The 19870-nt window shown below is 42.1% G+C and overlaps 3 protein-coding genes across 3 annotated transcripts in view; all 3 read left to right on the forward strand.

Annotated features, from left to right (window-relative positions):
* Positions 1–19870, forward strand: part of LOC111607622 (NACHT, LRR and PYD domains-containing protein 3-like) — a 392536-nt gene that overhangs the window by 270514 nt on the left and 102152 nt on the right. The gene's annotated exons all lie outside the window — the stretch shown is intronic.
* The window catches only part of LOC111607641 (NACHT, LRR and PYD domains-containing protein 12-like), a 63654-nt gene that overhangs the window by 36236 nt on the left and 7548 nt on the right, over positions 1–19870 (forward strand). The window contains exon 6 of the mRNA XM_023329797.1: positions 19251–19430. Coding sequence (XP_023185565.1) covers positions 19251–19430 — 180 coding nt within the window. The remainder of the gene's footprint in view (positions 1–19250; positions 19431–19870) is intronic.
* Positions 14678–18893, forward strand: LOC111607635. The gene is made up of 2 exons (XM_023329787.1): positions 14678–16855; positions 16931–18893. The coding sequence occupies exon 1, from the start codon at positions 15009–15011 to the stop codon at positions 15960–15962; it is 954 nt and encodes a 317-aa protein (XP_023185555.1). The 5' UTR covers positions 14678–15008; the 3' UTR covers positions 15963–16855; positions 16931–18893.

The raw sequence follows: 19870 nt of genomic DNA on the forward strand, positions 1-19870 counted from the left end.
AATAAAATTGCAAAAACTATTGGAATATTGTTTAAAGTAAAAGATTTCATAAATGTTAAGGCTTGCATATTATATATTCCTCTTTGGTTATGCCTTATTTGTCTTATTGCTCAGAAATCTGGGGAATGCAAGTAAAACAATCATTGATATATTAGTTAAGTTGCAAAAAATGCTATAAGGCTTATTAATAAGGTGGGATTGTCATGAATTGGTGCGGTGGATGTGGTGAGGCAGACGCATTGGACCCAGGATAGGTAAAGATGGTAATTTTAATACTGAAAAATGTTCAAAAACAGTCCACAAAGATTCTGGCGGCACGGCTGAGCGGAAACCAGGGCTCACACCGGTAGCAACAGAAATATAGCGTGGCAAATGAACGGGCAGACAGAAATCACACAACACGCAACGAGGACCCGACAAAGACGCAGACACACAGGTGGCATTAAATACACTGGGGGTAATCAGGGAATAAGAAACACCTGGGAGTAATCAAAGGGAGACAGGACAACACGGAGACTCAGAACACAGAAAACTCGAAATTAACACACAGAAAACACAGAACACGATTGGATCCATCCACGATTGGACCGAGATCGTCTGTTGCCACTGTCACAGCTTTCAAGCCTTGTCTCATGTTTCAAAGCGTTTTCTGGTTTCTGATCCTGCCTGTTTTTGACCACAGATTTTTGCCTAATCCTTCTGCTGTTGGAAGTCCTGTTGCTGAACCCTGCCTGTTTCTGACCCTGCCTTCTGGATTCTGGATTTTCACTGCCTGAGACCCTCCCGTGCTTGACCCTGGACCGTTTCACGACTCAGCCTCTGGTTGCTGGATTTTGCCCCTGTCGTCTGTTTGTCCCCTGAGACCCCCACAGATCTCTCCTTGTCCATTCACCCTCCCTTCCCCTGGCTGGACTCCTGACCCCTGTGGATTCCTCGTCCCTGACCCACTAGTGTGACCACACCCTTCTACACCATTTACTTTAGTAATAAAACTTTTTGGTTAACCATCCTCTTGTTGTGGCTGCGTTTTGGGTTCTGGCTGATTCTGCTTTTACCATTACAGTACGATCTCGCCAGTATGAACCCACAGCCAAATCCCGATTGGTGTTCTAAAGTAGAGGATGCTGTTACCGGCCTAGAAAGAAATGTCCAGGAGCTTTTACAGGGACTTTCTTCTCTAAGGGATTCCAAAGCCCAAGCTAGGCCCTCACTTATGCGGCCACTCCCACTTACTGTCACTCCCATGGTTAACGCTAACAACGAACCCAAGATTCCCCCCCCCCTGAGCGTTTTGATGGGGATCCTGAACATTGCAGACCTTTTTTAACCCAGTGTTCTCTGCATTTTGAACTCCAGCCCTCAGCCTTCCCTTCTGAATGGGCCAAGGTGGCCTATACCATCTCTCTACTATCTGGTAAGGCTAAGCTGTGGGGAACATCTGAGTGGGAGAGTACTGCTGACAGCTGTGACTCATTTTTAGAGTTTTCTGATGAGATGAAGAGGGTTTTTGATCCTATCCATCCTGAGAGAGAGGCTGCCAGGAGACTGTTTTCTCTCAAACAGGGCTCTCGACCTGTTACTGACTATATCATCAATTTCCATGCCTTGAAGTCCAGTTGTCTTTGGAATAGTGAGGCCATGTTTGACGTTTTTTACCAGGGCCTGTCAGAGGATATCAAGGATGAAATTGCTACCCGTGACCCTCCTATGTCCCCCGAGGCCTTAGAAAGGCTTGCCTCGCGGATTGACCAACGCCTTCGTGAACATAAGAGGGAGAGGTCTTCATCTAATTATCAAGGAAGGGTCTCAACTGTTCAGGTCAGTCCAAGCAGCATGCCCCAAGTCTTCACGCCCCCCCCTTGTTAACACTGAGGAGCCCATGCAGTTGGGTAGGACCAGGCTCTCTGCTGAAGAAAGGGAGAGGAGGTTCAGAAATCACCTGTGTTTTTACTGCGGAGAGAGGAACCATCGAGCTCTTAACTGTCCGTCAAAAAGAACAGGCTCAGTAAAGCTCGGGGGGTCTTTACTGAGCCCTATCCTCAGACATCAGAACCATTCCCACAATCAGTGCACCATCAGATTCCCTGACTCTCCTGAAGGGAGGGAAGTTCCTGTTTTCATTGATTCTGGGGCTGATGCTGACTTTATTGATGTCAGCCTAGCTCATAAGCTCGCACTGGAGTTGGAACTTCTAGAGAAATCACGTGAGATTTTTGCCATTGATGGGCATCTCATTGATACCATAACTCACTGCACTAAGCCTGTTTCTGTACTGATTTCAGGAAACCACCATGACAGAATCACATTTCTGCTGACCAAGTCCCCAGAGATTCCAGTGATTCTGGGACGCCCTTGGCTCATCAAACACAGTCCAGTCATTAATTGGTTAACGGGTGAGGTTCAGTCTTGGGGACCATCCTGCTCCACTTCTTGTTTGAGGGAAGCTCCCATCATGACATCTCCCTGTGAGATCAACCATGATTACCCAGATTTATCTAGGGTCCCTAAGGTTTATCATGATTTGTGTGAGGTTTTTAATAAGTCTAAAGCCACTTCTCTGCCTCCTCATCGAGAGTACAACTGTACCATTGACCTTCGCCCTGGAACCACCCCACCTAGGGACAGATTGTATTCCATTTCTGGTCCTGAAAGAGACCAGAAATACATTTCTGACGCCCTCAAGGCAGGACTAATCAGAAAGTCTTCTTCCCCAGCAGGAGCAGGATTCTTCTTTGTGGGCAAGAAGGATGGCTCTCTTAGACCATGCATCGATTATCGAGGCCTTAACGAGATTACCATCAAGAACAGGTACCCTCTGCCTCTCATGACTTCGGCTTTTGAGCTCCTTCAAGGTAGTACGGTGTTCACTAAACTGGATCTGCGTAATGCTTACCATTTGGTCCACATAAGAGAAGGAGACGAATGGAAGACAGCATTCAATACCCCTTCAAGGCATTATGAATACCTGGTCATGCCCTTTGGGCTCACTAATGCTCCAGCCGTTTTCCAGGCATTGGTTAACGATGTTTTAAGGGACATGCTTAACAGATTTGTTTTTGTATACCTTGATGACATCTTGATTTTTTCGAAGGATCTTCCTACCCATATCAAGCATGTTCGTGAGGTTCTTCTCAGGCTGCTCCAAAATAAACTATTCGTTAAGGCTGAGAAGTGTGCATTCCATCAGTCATCTGTATCTTTTCTGGGGTTTGTTATTGCTCCTGGCAGGATTAGCATGGATCCATCTAAGGTGGCAGCAGTCTTGGAGTGGCCAGAACCATCCAGTTTGAAGGAGCTTCAATGGTTTCTTGGGTTTGCCCATTTTTATCGCCGTTTTATCAAGGATTTTAGTTCTGTGGCTGCCCCCCTTCATCAACTCACTTCTACTTAGACTCAGCTCAAGTGGTCTTCAGAGGCTAAACAAGCCTTTGGTAAACTTAAGCATCTCTTTACCTCAGCTCCCATTCTGCGTTTTCCTGATCCATCTAACCCTTTTGTGGTGGAGGTTGATGCTTCCGACACTGGGGTCGGCACAGTCCTATCTCAACGGTTCGCAGATGATGCCAGGTTACATCCTTGTGCCTTTTTTTCTCGCCGGCTCTCTGCCTCCGAAAGTAACTATGATGTTGGAGACAGGGAACTGTTGACTATCAAGTTAGCCTTAGAGGAATGGAGGCACTGGCTAGAGGGGTCCACACATCCTTTTACTGTGTGGACAGACCATAAGAACTTGGAATACCTAAAGTCTGCCAAGAGACTGAACCCACGCCAAGCTAGGCGGGCACTATTCTTTAGTAGATTTGACTTCACCCTGACCTATCGACCTGGCAGCAAGAATGTCAAACCAGATGCCCTTTCTAGACTCCATCAATCTTCTGTCTGTCTTTCTGATTCTGTTGACCATGACTACATCCTTCCCTCCAAGACCAGGCTAGCTCTTATCAGTATTGAGACCTTGCTCAAGAGGAGTCATCAGAAACATCCACCTCCAGTTCAGTGTCCTAAGGGTCTTCTGTTTGTTCCTGAAGAGATGGTGTCTAATGTCCTTCAGTTCTGTCATGGCTCTAAACTTTTCTGTCACCCAGGTATAACCAAGACTCTAGCAGTGGTCCAGTCAGGATTCTGGTGGCCCACTCTCAGAAAAGACACACGAGAGTTTGTGTCAGCATGCACCACGTGTTCCAGAGTAAAGCCCTCCAGACATCCCCCAGCCGGTCTACTAAGGCCCCTGCCTATTCCACATCGACCGTGGTCCCTCCTCTCTATGGATTTTGTCACTGGCCTACCTCCCTCTCAAGGTAACACTGTACTCCTCACGGTGGTTGACAGATTCTCAAAGGTGACCCATCTCATTCCTCTATGCAAGTTACCTTCAGCACCTGATCTCGCTGAAGTGATGGCCCGAGAAGTGTTCAGACTTCATGGCATCCCCCGCAACATCGTCTCTGATAGAGAGCCGCAATTCATTTCCCATTTTTGGGGTGAGTTTTGCACCCTTCTCGGCATTAACGTCAGTCTCTCTTCAGGTTTTCACCCTCAGACGAATGGCCAGACAGAGAGGATGAATCAGGAGGTTGAGTCCAAGTTGCGCATCCTTTGCATGGATGCTCCCAGTCGCTGGTCCCAGAACCTACCTTGGGTTGAGTACGCCATCAATGGATTACCATCAAGTGCCACAGGTCTGTCACCATTTCATGTCGTTTTTGGCTATCAGCCGCCTATTCTCTCTGTTCAGGAAGGGGCTACCAAGGTTCCTGCTGCCCATTTATCAGCACGACGTTGTCTCAGAGTCTGGAGAAAGGCCAGAGCGACTCTCTGCAAGACCTCTGCTGTTTATGCCCGCAATGCCAATCGCCACAGATCCCAAGCCCCTAGATACCTGGTGGGTCAGAAGGTGTGGTTATCCACTAAGGATCTACCCATCAAGGTAGAGAATCGCAAGTTGGCACCCCGTTTTGTGGGCCCATTTCCTGTTGCCAAGGTTATTAACCCAGCAGCGGTGCGTCTCCATCTGCCCTCTTCGATGCGTGTACACCCCACCTTCCATGTCTCCAAGGTCAAACCTGTGAGGTCATCCAGGTTTTGCCCTCCTTCCAGACCCCCTTCACCCCCCCGACTCATTGATGGAGCCCCTGCCTTTACTGTGAGACGCTTGCTGCGTTCCCGATGTTGGGGCCGTGGTATCCAATACCTTGTCGACTGGAAGGGTTATGGTCCTGAGGAGAGGTCCTGGGTGCCTTCTCGCCTGATCCTGGATAAGGGCCTCATCCGCCATTTCCATTGCCAGCATCCGGACCAGCCCAGAGGGGCTTCAAGAGCCGCCCCTTGAGGGGAAGGTGATGTCATGATTCCAGCCCTTCAGCTCTGCCTTGGCTGTGCTGATTGCTCATTGCCCTCACCTGCTCTGAGCTGGTCCCTACTTAAACAGCTGCTCGTCACCAGCTCAGTGCGAGATCGTCTGTTGCCACTGTCACAGCTTTCAAGCCTTGTCTCATGTTTCAAAGCGTTTTCTGGTTTCTGATCCTGCCTGTTTTTGACCACAGATTTTTGCCTAATCCTTCTGCTGTTGGAAGTCCTGTTGCTGAACCCTGCCTGTTTCTGACCCTGCCTGTTTCTGACCCTGCCTCCTGCCTTCTGGATTCTGGATTTTCACTGCCTGAGACCCTCCCGCGCATGACCCTGGACCGTTTCACGACTCAGCCTCTGGTTGGTGGATTTTGCCCCTGTCGTCTGTCCCCTGAGATCCCCACAGATCTCCCCTTGTCCATTCACTCTCTCCTCCCCCGGCTGGACTCCTGACCCCTGAGGATTCCTCGTCCCTGACCCACTAGTGTGACCACACTACACCATTTACTTTAGTAATAAAACTTTTTGGTTAACCATCCTCTTGTTGTGGCTGCGTTTTGGGTTCTGGCTGATTTTGCTTTTACCATTACAATATTTCTGTATTTTGATCTATTAATGGTTATAAAGATGAAGGTTTCAAAACTTAGATGATTACTATAAGAAGTTATGGTTGAATTAATGCAAAGTTGATCATGTTTAATGATTTATAATGATTTACAAAAATGAGATGATTTATAGAAATGTAACTGAAGTAATGATACATTGTGTGAAGCGAAGTGACATGTACTTCCCAGACTGTGTTGTAACTAGAGGAGACGTCAAAACTGAGCTGAACGGCTCCCCAAAGCCTTGCTCAGTAAATTAGTGACACAGTTTAGGGAAAGAAGTTAGAATAGATTGAAGGTGGTTTATATTGATTTTAATTTTTACTCTTAAATTGTATTCATTGATAATTAATCTGCCTGTCACTTATCCTTGCTAAAGCTTGCTTAAGATGCATTAAAGCTATAAGATTTTTGGTCAGTGAAATTAATTGACTCATCTGTTATTTTATGGTTCTCCTAGTTAGTGTAAAATCTATGAACATGATTCTAGAAATATGGTGGCTTCTGAAATTCCTAAGGTGTTAGTAAAATAATGACCTTGGGGCTTATGTTGAGCCATTAAAAACTATCTAGCCTGTAACAAATGCACGTTGTTGATAGAGAGAGAGCTACCGTTAAGAGCGGTTGTTGAAGTTATGCAGTTGTGAGGGCTACTCAGTTGATTGTTTCTTAACTGAAAAGGGTCATAGCTCTTGGATTGTAGGTAGTTAAAGCTAGATGAATCTCCCTCGTCACCAGCTTAGACAGATTATCTCTCCTAGACCTGCTTCAGGGTAAGACTCGGTGGGTTAGAAATTTTCTGGACCCATTAGATCACAGGTGTCAAACTCCAGTCCTCGAGGGCCGCTGTCCTGCAGTTTTTAGATGTGCCACAGGTACAAAACACTGGAATGAAATGACTTAATTACCTCCTCCTTGTGTAGATCAGTTCTTCAGAGCCTTAATGACCTAATTATTCTATTCAGGTGTGGTGCAGCAGAGGCACGTCTAAAAGTTGCAGGACAGCGGCCCTGAAGGGCTGGAGTTTGACACCCCTGCATTAGATGGAGAGCTGGTCAGTAGTTAGTCCCTTGGAGTTGAGGTTTTGGGCGGGCCTAGCTATTGCGAAACAACATTTTTGGTGCCCAAAGTGGGGCGGTTCCAAATAATAGTAGGAGGGCCCTATGTTTTAAGTGTGTAAAAACAGAAGTTTGGTTCTGAATAACTCACTTAGTGTGATAACTCTAGGGAAGTAGAGTTAGTGGTGACTGATAAGGCCGTCAGTCGCAACCCAGGCAGTAACTGTATGGCATACAGGTGAGGGAAAGCTTTTATTGAGGATAATTGACCAGATTCAGAAAGTGAAGCCAGTAGCCAAAGCAGCCTGAACCCATCCCTACTCAAGAACATTACGAGAGGCTTTGGGAATGTGCAACTCAAAGACAAAGTCGCCTATGAATATTGGAGAAGAAGCATACTCATAGGTCAAGCAGATCCAAGCAATCCCACAAGACGATGGTTCCAACTGGGGGAGTCAGGGATGGAGTGGAGGGGGAGAACTGTCCGATCTCTCCTCATCCGTACTACAAAGGACTCCAGTGAAGTTGACACTGCTCAGGGAAGGATTAGACTCCTGGACAAAGGTGAATCAACGCATGTTCTTCAATCATCACTTCATCGACAACGTAGTGCACCTACGAGCATCAGTGAACGCAATGATAGGAAACAAAGGCATCTACTATTGCTCCAGATTCTACGGTGGTGCCCATTTGGGTGTTGTTCCATGCCCGGTGGATGTCAGCAAGAGGAGTGAAGCCAAAGCCTGGCTGGAGTGGTTGGCTGACTTGCTTGAGAATTGGACGGACAGTAAAATAAAAACCATCTACAGCTCCTCTGAAAAGTATGACAGCATAGTTAAGCAATAGCCGTAGCGGCCAGAATAGATGGGATCCTGGTGAACCCGGATTCCAGAAGGACCAACCGTTACACCAAATGTGGCGAGGCGCTGAAGCGGCTTGCTGCTTACAAGAAGAGCAAAGAACAGGAACGAGCATGATGATTTTAAGTTATGTCCTTTCTTGGTGAACGTTAAAAGAGCTTTAAAATGTAAAATGATAAAATCTTACTCTATATGTATTGTGAAGATATCCTGGTAGGTTGTAAGGTATAAAAACAGGATAGGCAAGAATAAGCTTTGCTTCAGCCTATTCCTCTTTTGGTAAATTGTGAGTTTGTTTATTGTTATTTTTTTCTTTTGTTGTTTCATTTGTTTAATGTGGACCATTTACCAAAATAAAGTGATTGATTGATTGTTATTTAAAAAAGCTAACATGAAGAAGCTTAAGGTTGCTTATAATGACTCTTTGAGAAAGAAGTCTGCTTAAGAAACCAGGTTCAGCTGTGCAAGTGAGATGTTTAGTAACATGTCAGAACATTCCAGTCACTCATCAGTTTGATATACAAGTTTATGTGCCATCTGTGCAGCTGTCAGGTTTATGCACCTAGAACATTGAAATACACAGGAAAAGACAAGAGTTGGATTCTTTTCACTCGCGAGGAGAAATGGACAGAGATGTGCTGCAGTTACAATCTCTACCTACTCTGAAAACACATTCTGCTGCACCTCTCCTTTTATTGAAAATCATCCCTAGTTACAATGCAGATTTCAACTCTTATCAAAACATATGCAGCTGCAACGTGATTCACAGTTTTATAAGATAAACTAGAACATTTACTATGAACAGTATGATTGTATCAGCACCATTACGCTATAAACTATCTTATTATAAACATGAAGAAAGGATGTCCTTCCGCTGAGCAGCCATCTGATTAGAACAAGCTGTTTCTGTATGCTTCAGCAGGGCCTCCTTCAACATATTCAGAAACATACTGATTAGTATTTATATAGGTTATTTTAATTCTATCAGCAGCTCATTGAACAGTCTTACTGTAATGTTTTCACATACCTCTCTTAGTGCACTAAGATACCAGTCAGCTCTGTGGAAACAGTGGTATGCAAGTCTTTTATAAGATTTTATTTTTTATTTTATGTTGTTGTGTATCATGTCTTTGTGGACCATGAGTCTGTTAAATCAATCAATCAATCTATCTTGGCATTGAAATGAAATTGAAAGTGGTCGGTAACTCACATGTTGAATTAACGTTTGGGTTGATTCTATATTGAATGAATAAGGAATCAATGTTGGTTCATGTCCATTTTTTGGTCTGATAGTTCTACATCATACAACCCCTGGCAAAAAGTATGGAATCACCAGTCTTGGATGAGCACTCATTCAGACATTTCATGCTGTAAAACAAACTCAGACCAAAAACATGATACAATATTAAGGTCGTTCCAAAGTGCAACTTGTTGGCTTTCAGGAACACTCAAAGAAATGAAGAGAAAACATTGTGGAAGTCAGTGAATGATACTTTAATTGACCAAGCACAGGGAAATAAATATGGAATCACTCAATTCTGAGGAAAAAAGTGTGGAATCACTCAAATTGGAGGTAGAAAAAAAAGGACACACCCAGTCTATTTCCTTTCCCTAAATGGACACCTGCCCCAGATTAGATGTGCCCGTTAGTGTGCAGTTCAAAACACCTGCAGTCATGACACCTTGGAGGGCTGCTGGACGACGTGGAGTGGTGAGAACCATGGCTCCAACAAGAGAAATGTCCCTTGAAACAAAAGAGAGGATTGTGAAACTTCTTGAAGAAGGTAACCCTTCACGCATGGTTGCTAAAGATGTGGGCTGTTCACAGTCAGCTGTATCCAAGATATGGACCAAATACAAACAGCATGGAATGGTTGTTAAAGCCAAGCGTACTGGTAGACCAAGAAAGACATCAAAGCGTCAAGACAAACAACTTAAGGCCATTTGTCTTGAAAACCGAAAAAGTACAACTAAACAGATGAAGCATAAATGGGAGGAAGTTGGAGTCAATGTATGTGACCGAACCGTAAGAAATCGCCTAGAGGAGATGGGATTTCAATACAGGAAAGCTAAACGAAAACCAGCATTGACACCTAAACATAAAAGAACGAGACTCCAATGGGCTAAGGAGAGGCAATCATGGACTGTGGATGACTGGATGAAAGTTGTCTTCAGTGATGAGTCAAGAATCTGCATTGGACAAGGTGATGATGCTGGAACCTTTGTTTGGTGCCGTTCCAGTGAGATTTATGAAGAGGCCTGCCTGAAGAAAACAACCAAATTTCCACAGTCCTTGATGATATGGGGCTGCATGTCAGGCAAAGGCACTGGGGAGATGACTGTGGTTAATTCTTCTATCAATGCACAAGTTTACATTGACATTTTGGACAGTTTTCTCATCCCTTCAATTGAACAGATGTTTGGTGATGATGAAATAATTTTCCAAGATGACAATGCATCGTGCCATCGGGCAAAAACAGTGAAGGCATTCCTTGAAGAAAGACACATTCAGTCGATGTCATGGCCTGCAAATAGTCCAGATCTCAACCCAATTGAAAACCTGTGGTGGAAATTGAAAAAAATGGTCCACAAGAAGGGTCCAACCAGCAAAGCTGATCTGGCAACTGCTATCACAGAGAGTTGGCACCAAATTGATGCAGAATACTGTTTGTCACTCATCAAGTCCATGCCTCAAAGACTGAAAGCTGTTATAAAAGCCAAAGGTGGTGCAACTAAATACTAGTGATGTATTTTGAATGGTCTTTTGTTTATGCGTTTTTCATGATTCCATACTTTTTTCCTCAGAATTGAGTGATTCCATATTTATTTCCCTGTGTTTGGTCAATAAAAGTATCATTCACTGACTTCCACAATGTTTTCTCTTCATTTCTTTGAGTGTTCCTGAAGGCCAACAAGTTGCACTTTGGAACGACCTTAATATTGTATCATGTTTTTGATCTGAGTTTGTTTTACAGCATGAAATGTCTGAATGAGTGCTCATCCAAGACTGGTGATTCCATACTTTTTGCCAGGGGTTGTAACATTAAAAGTTTCTTCACTGTTAAACACAATTTTATTGATAGATGATGGATATCATGTCATTCATAATTATCTTACATTAACATTTTTCCATAAATGTGTGTACAAAAGGTTAAAAATGACAACATGGCATTAATATAGCATTTTATTTAAGAAAACAGGGATAGATCTTTAAACATATTTGACTCCTGTTGACAGTCAGAACATCAGTCTGTTGTCCATGAAGATCAGCATCCATGAGGTTCAGCCTGGTTCTGTATGAACCAGGAACCAGAACCAGTTGGGCTGACCCAGGTCTGACTCTGGTTGGCGTCACTTTGGTTCCTTGATGCCTTCCTCCCATTGTGGCGCCTAATGAAGCCACTTCCTGACCGTTTCCTTGCAGTCGGTTGGCTCTGGGTCAAACTGCAGAGCAGCAGCTGAAAAACACAGAGATCAGAGTGAGAAAGGCGCCGGATAGAAAGATGATAAACATTAGAAAAGTTCTGAAACACATAGAAATATTAAGTAGTGTACTTGTTATATGTCTGAGAACAAACACAAACGTATGGTTCCCCATGTACACTCACCGCTAAATTAATAAGGAATATTCATGAATATTTATCTTAATGCTAGTTGACACATACAATTACATTTACCCATCAAGCTGCAGCATCGTGTATGCTGTACTCATAGTGAAATGAGGGAATCAATATTTAAAATAAAGTTCTGTTTATCAGAAAACCTAAAGATAAAACTCAGGGAGGATCAGGGTTGATTTAACACACCAGAGACAGAAAAATAGAGCAAATTTGTACTGTAGTTGGAAAAGTTATTTACAATATATACAGGGATTAGGGTTAGGTTCCATCAAATAACTGGTTCAATCTTCCATTAACCACAAACATTTCCAAATAAGTTGATGAAATTCATTCAAAATGTCCATAAGCTGATGAAGATCCAGTTCAGTTTAACCAGTTACCAAGCCAAGAATCCAAATACTGAAGAGGGAGTTGGAGAAGGGCAAATGGCATTTATTGATTCAATATTGATCAGACGTTGATTCAACATTGATCAGACGTAGATCAGACATAGACATTTCATTCATTAATTTCAACCTTAAATGATTTGTTGACACATTTTCAACATTGGTTACTTGACTAGAACTGGATGATTGTTTGCTGGTTGATCCACCATCAGTTGTCGACCTCAACCAAAAGTCAACCATTCTGACTATAATCCAACGTTGACTTAACATCATGTGCTATCAGGGCAGGTCGCTGGCTCCAGGTCAGTTAGCGTTAGCAGCTCATCGTCAGGTCTTGCTCCTTTAATAGTTCCACCTATAATGTTCTTGTTCTCTGATGGCTCAATAAAAACAGCAAAGTGGGGCTGAGGGTTCATCCTTGGCCACAGACCCTTTCCTGTTGTATCTGATAATCCACATTAATCTTAATCCTGGCAGAAGGAAATTCATACAGACTGAAACAACCTATAATCTGATTATTAAAGCCAAATCTGTCCAGAGCTGAATAAAGATATTTCCAACATATTGAACCAAAAGCCTTTTCAGCATCTAAACTGAGTTTATTGATTCTGTTTAACCTTTGACCTGTGAGGTGAAGAGTTCGTCTCACGTTGGCATGGGTTTGAATGTTGATGACAAAACCAGATTAAATCTGATCTGTGTCTGTAATTCCTGGGATTCTAAATATTTATCCAGTGTTGCTGCAAAAATCCTGTAATCAATGTTTAAAACTGATGTTGGTCTGAATGAATCACATTCAGTTTGATCTTTACCAGGTTTAGGAATCACTGAGATCTCTGCTCTTCTCCAAGATGGCGGCGTTTCCCCTCCACAAAGTTCCTGATTAAATCAATCCTTAAGCAGCCGCTCCGCCGGGTCGCCGTCCTCACCTGGCGTCTGATTGCCTTTCAGTTTTTAAATTACTGTATTAATCAGTTATTAGTGGATTATTTTGATCTGTTCCTATCGATGGTAAATCCAGAGCAGCAGGAAAAACCCTCAGAGGACGACGGCGCTGTATGAGGCTGAGAGGAGAACTGAGTGGAGGATCATTCAGAAGATTTTGATGTCTTTAGAGAACGATGTCTTTATCTGTTGGATTTTTAATTTAATGATAAATCTATTAGTCTGCCATCAGTTTCTTTGCTTTTGGGCCGTTTTCATAATAGTTCAGTTTAATAAATTTATCCTTTTCCTCCATCTGGTTTCATAAAAACAGTTTTTTCTTGTTTCTCTAATTTGTAGTAAGGTGTGATCATTATTATTTTCCACATTTGTAGAGATTTTAGTTTTCTAATGAGATCTTTTAAACATTTCTCTCTTTCTTTGTATAGGACAGATAATTAAAGTCTTTGATTCGTCCCATAAAATACAGGGAGAAATATCCTCTGTTGTTCTGGTTCATATAATCTTTGAGTTGTTTTTCCTCAAAGCTGTTATCAGATGTCTCTCATCTGTCACATTTTATTGTTCTGTTTATATCAAACGTTGGTTTGATATAAAGAAATATTCTAATCTTAACTGGTGAGAATAAAAACTGTGTATTTTTGTCCTGAGGGTTCGAGTCCCTCCTTACATCCACCAACCTGATTCATTAAGCTTTATTTTAATGTCAATTGTTTGTCTGAGACTTTTTAATTCTGCTGGAGGAAACCAGAACATGATTTTAGTGAATGTTCCAGTTTCCTCTTCAGATCAATATCTGATACCTTGAGTCCAAAATGTTCCTAATAATCGTTTATTACTGTCAACACATTCAATAAGGGGACTTCTCTATGATCCATGCAGCAGCTAATGGATCCCAGCCTCTTCTAGGTACTGGAGAACTTTCACTGCTTCACCATGAAAAATGGACCCAAACGCTCTGGTTCTGGTTCTGGTTCTGTCCACCATGATCCATATCATCACTATAGTAGATCAGACTGATAGACTGAGAGTTTATCCGTCTGTCTCATCTGAATGTATGCAGACATATAAATGAGTATTATCTGCAGAGATCATGTCTGTCCAATCACGGGCCACCTGGACCAGGTTCTGACCCGGTCCAGACGGTTCAGACCTGAAGGAGCAGCAGGACCGGTTCTGCTCTGCAGGACGACCAGAACAATCTGAAGCTTTTAGCTGCAGCAGGTTGACGACTGTCCACTTTCTACTTTGTTAAAGCATCAAATCCAGCAGATGAACGGAGACAGAACTGGGAGCATCATGATACTGGTCTGCTCCCAGTTTCCTCTGTGGCAGCATTTAATAACCTGCTGCTGGGAACTATGGTTCTATAGAATATACTACTATTATTAATGATGATGATGATTCTAGATGCTGCAGCAGATATTGGCTAAACAAACCCAGAGATGCCAGAGGTCCACAGCAGGCTGGACTTCCTGCTCTGCTCACTTCATTTCTAACTCACTTCCTGCTTGGTGGAAGATCTCAAGGAGCCAAACGGTCTAGTCCAAGTCCGAGCTGTGAGCAGTTCCTCCTCCTCTCCATCATCTCCAGTAGTTTCCTTCATCAGCTCAGTCAGCCTCTTCATCAGCTGCTTCAGCTCCTTTGAGGCTCTGATGCTGCAGCTCCATCAGATGCTGCAGAGAAAACTGAACTTTCCTTCACAGATGATAGAAGATCTTCAACATCTGACTGCAGCTGAAGGTCTGAGGACATGAAGCCTGGACCAGAACCAGAACCAGAACCTGGACTTTAACCAGGACCTGCACAGATTCTCTGTGGGGTCAAACTCAGTAAATTGAAGATCAGATGTTGATCAGATGATTGGGATTATTACGAAGCTAGGTCGTGCTGCTGTGACTGGTCAGGGTTTTTACCTGGATTATCTGGAGCAATATTAAGCTCAGTCAGAGTCCCGACTAAAATCCGTCAGAGAATATCCGTCAGGGAGGGTGCAAACTATGGACAGGAAGCTCTGAAGTTCCAGGCATTGGAGCTAAAAAAAAAAAGCGCATAGTGACGGAGAGAAAGTGGCTCTGCCTGCTAGCCAGTGGCCCTACATGCTAGCTGTCATCTCCTCTTGGTAACACCATCTCAGTTTGTTACATTGTAAAATTCCCTGAACTCCAAGAAGAAGCGAAGGCAGGACATGACATTTGGTCACATAAGTATAATGAGACTCTTTCTGATATTGTTCTTAGGTGTTTACACCTTTGAAAATGCGCCAAAGTCTTCTGAGGGCTTGTACAACTTAGCTCACTCCTTCCAGAATTATTCCTGGTCCATGACCCTCGATCAGACAATTTGGACTCCTTCAGATTTTATTACTCACTGGTACTACTTTAATCAAATGCCAACAGATAACCTAGTTCATCTAATGTGCTTGTCTGTCTTAAGAAACTGTTTTATGTTAAATGAATCTTCTCTTATACATCTTGCTCAGAACAGGAGTAATGACTTGGTATCAAATGTAAATGGTCAATGGAAAAGACTTATTCTACTTTTACTCTTACTATCGGGTAATGTGCAACCGAACCCAGGTCCAATTTTCAATAACTTTGACACACCAGAAGAATTCAAAACCAGATCAGGTCTTGGTATATTACATATTAACTCTTGCAGTCTATTGCCTAAGATAGACCTGGTTAAAATCTGGATTGAAACAACCAATACGGATATTTTAGTTTTGACTGAAACATGGTTAAATAAATCCATTACAAATAAAGATATTTCCTTAGAAGGTTACAATGTTTTTTGTTGTGATCGCCTCAAGAAAGGTGGCGGTGTTGCCATCTGTGTAAAAAATAATTTTAATGTCACACTGCTATCTTCTGTATCTATTCCAAAACAATTTGAGTTTCTAGCCTTGAAAATTGAATTCACTAAGGCTCAGAATATCACAGTTATAGGGTGTTATCGACCACCTTCTGCAGGCTGTGATGCTCTTCCTAATTTGTACAAATATCTAGCTGACCTAAATAACAATGAATTCGTTTTGTTAGGAGATTTAAATCTAGACTGGTTGACATCATCTTCAGATAGCTTAAAAACTATCTGTGATTCTTTAATTACCCCACCTGACCTAATACCAAATGTCCTCTAAAATCATCACTCCTTGATCTAATTATGACAAACGCTCCGCATAAAAACACAGAGATAGGAGTTTTTGCAAACGACTTTAGTGATCATTGTGCAGTTGGTGCAGTTAGAAATCTTAAGTTGCTGAAACCTAAGCCACGTATCTTGTTCAAAAGAGATCTAAAACACTTAAATGAACAAGCTTTTGTTCATGATTTGCTACTTTTCAACTGGAATAGGGTTTCTCTTTTTGATAACGTAGACTTTGCCTGGGAGTATTTTTATGAAGACTTTTCAAGACTAATAAATGAACATGCCCCTAAACGTAAAATTAGGGTGAAGGGGAGAAATAATCCATATGTCGGGTTCTGGGGGTCTTGGTCCTTTTTTTTTTTTCCTTTTGTTTTTCTTTTCCCCTCTTCCTGGTGTCAGTCTGTAGCATCACTGTGGCCCACTAGATGGAGCCAGAGGTTGTCTACCTGGGAGGCGCGCCCAGGGGTTTTACGCACCTGGCGGTCGTTATCTCATCATCCTCTGGAGGTTAAAGAAGCTGACTGCCAGCACTTCGACGCCGGAGTGTTTTACCTACTTGGAATCGTTTTCGCCTCGAGACCATTTGGATTCTCCAGAGTGACTTTCATCCTGGCTTTTTGGTTAAAGCCCTCCTCGTGACGCCGTGGACGTTACCCACTGGTTGCCCGAGTTCCGTCTTCACCTCTCCTGTCAGATCTCAAGATTCTCAGTTGTCATCGGCTGGCAGTCGGACCTCGCCTCCACCTCCGTCAAGTCATCACTTACCTGCCCGCCCTCCACCGCAGCCTCCTTGCTTAGGAACCCGCTCGTTTATGGAAGCCAGATCCGTTGACTTCAGCCTGGAACCCACAGACTATCTCCCTGATTGTGATCATTCCTTCCCACGTAAGAACCGATCTGTTTCCATCATAACTCCCGTTTCCCAGTTGACCCGAACTCACCATCTCCTCCTGTTCGCAGTTTTCCGCTGTCTTCCAGACTCCACCCCAGGATCCCCACCACATCACATAACTTTGCCTCAATAAAAATCCTTAACTGATTTCTGTTCCCTGTGGTGTTCTGCATGTGGGCAAAAGCTTTAACGCCAACATGACACCATAGTTTTCCTCAGAGATTGGGGTTCTGCTTAAACAAAGAGATGCAGCTAGAGCAAGAACAATCAATACTGAGGAGAGCTGGGTTTGTTTTAGGAAACTGAGGAATAAATGTGCCTCATTAATTAAGAAAGCAAAGTCAGATTATTTCCTTGCTGAGATGACAAAAATTTAAATGATCCAAAGAAATTTAGTAAAACAGTGAATCAGCTGCTGAGCCACTGAGGGACTTTCCAAAGTTTGTTTGGAAAAAGTAAAATGGTTTCTGATAAATTAGCAGTTTTAAATTATCTTAATGAGCTTTTTATCTCTGTAGGTTCTCTATTTGATGATTTAAATTCATTCGGCCAAATGTAAATACTGATGAGCTGTTTTTGAATAATGATTGTAATTCCACCACTTTTAACTTTTCCCCTATTTGTACAGCTGAGATTATTAGAGAATTAAAAACAGACAGCAGAAAATCAGCAGGGCCAGAAAACCTGGATCCTTTTTATCTAAAGTTGGCTGCAGAGTTTATAGCAGAGCCATTGTCTCATATTTTAATATAATCTCTAACAAAATCCCTAGTGTCTGGAAATCAGCATTTGTTTTGCCTCTATTTAAAGGTGGGGAATCGTCACAGGTAAACAATTACAGACCAATTTATAAACTATGAATCCTAGAAAAAATCTTTTAAAAATTAGTTTCAGATCAATCGAAGGTTTTTTTAGATTCAAATTGTGTTTTACAAAATGTACAGTCTGGTTTTATAAAGAAACATAGCACTGTTACTGCCACTTTAAAGGTTTGTAATGATCTTATCCAGGCTCTTGATAATAAAAACATTGTGTTGCTTTATTTATTGATCTATCAAAGGCATTTGACAGTAAATCAGGCTTTTAATTGAGATGCTACACAGGATTGGCTCTAGCATCAAGCCACCATGTTGGTATCTGACTATCTGTCAAACAGAACCCAGAGAGTTCAACTGGCTTCACTTCTTCTATCCTTACTATTATAAATGGTGTACCACAGGGCTCAGTTCTGGGTCCACTTTTATTCTCTATTTATATAAATAACTTATGTGACAATCTGTCAAATGCTTTTTATCATTTTTATGCAGACGATTTAATAATATACTGCTATTCTGCATCACTATCGCAGGCAATACAGTATTTGCAGTCTGCTTTTAATGTAGTTCAAACACGTTTACAAACTCTGAAGTTGGTTTTGAATGTGGACAAGACAAAAGCAATGATTTTCTCACATGCTAGAAAACTACCAGAAACTTCCCTATTGCTGACCGCTGCTGTAGGAGCACAAATCAAGTTTGTCAGTAATTATAAATATCTTGGTTTTATTCTAGATAATGAACTCTCTTTTAAAAATCACATAGCAAATCTACTACGGACATTGAAAATGAAGATTGGGTTTTATTATCAAAATGGATCTTATTTTACACTCAAAGCTGGAAGAAAATTGGTAGCAGCAACATTCCTGCCACTTTTGGATTATGGAGAAGTTTTATATATAAATGCTTCGACCAAATGTCTTCAATCATTAAATTCTGTGTATCATTGCGTTTTAAGATTTATAACCGGTAGTAGACGTTTGACACATCATTGTGATTTGTACGCAAAAGCTGATTGGCTCCTTTAAGTGAACGGAGAAACAATCATTTAATGATCCTGATGTATAAATCTTTACTCGGTCTAACCCCAGCATATTTATCCACTACTCCTACATAGAACTGTCAGTTTTCGTTCTCTTCGCTCCAATAACATTATTCTTCTGCATGTCCCACGCTTTCAAACTGAAAAAGGGAAGCAGGCATTCAGTGTTTTGCCCCCACAGCCTGGAATCAGCTGCAGTCTGAACTTAAGATGTCGGAAATTATTTCACTGGACTTATTTCGATCAGTTCTTAAAGATAGGCAACAAGATTCTATGGAACAGTGTCATTGTTTTTAGATTGTTTTTATTGTTTTATACTTGTGCATATGTATTAATTGTTTGTATCTTTTAACCAGGTTGCTATGTATTGCAAATTTTTTGCCCAGGTCCCTCTTGAAAATGAGATCTAGATCTCAACGGGATTTACCTGGTTAAATAACGGAATATATGATGATATCACTGTTGTTATATTTTAGTCTGTTTATGATCCAGATTGACTTCATTAGATCTGACTTTCTTCTCTAATCACAGACTTGGTGGCTGGACGCTCCAAAAGGCTGAATGTGAAGTTTTGGCCTCGGCTCTGAAGTCCAACCCAGATCTGACTGAACTGGAAATAAATCAGATCTTCATATATGGAGGTGGAGACTCTGATCTGAAGCCTCTGGTTGAGATCCTGGAGAGTTCAGTCAGTAAAGTGAAGATTCTGAGGTTTGTTTTCTTTATTTACCCAATAAAATCATTCATTGATTCTTTAATCATTAGTTTAATTAATAAGTTAATTTAATATATTTTCTTTTAAAACAATCTGTTTAAATATCAGAATAAAATCTCAAAAACATTTTACCTCCATCCATCAATTTCCTAATACTTTTGTCGCTACTGGGTCAGGAGGTTCTGATTCCTCTCCAGCTAATGTTCCGGGCGAGAGGTGGGGTTCATCCTGGACAGGTCGCCAGTCTGTCGCAGGGCAATCGTTCATCAGCCGTGTCTGATGAAGGATTCAGAACTTGAACTAAATGACCCACATCAATCTGACAGAGAAAAGACTAAATATTTTCTAGTTGATAGTTCAGTAACTGAATCAGCACAAAATGAGAAAATGATCAACTTTCAGAATGTGAGCTGTAATGGATATTGTAAAACGCTGA

The sequence above is a fragment of the Xiphophorus maculatus genome, chromosome 24, assembly GCF_002775205.1.
Source record: "Xiphophorus maculatus strain JP 163 A chromosome 24, X_maculatus-5.0-male, whole genome shotgun sequence".
Lineage (NCBI taxonomy): Eukaryota > Metazoa > Chordata > Actinopteri > Cyprinodontiformes > Poeciliidae > Xiphophorus > Xiphophorus maculatus.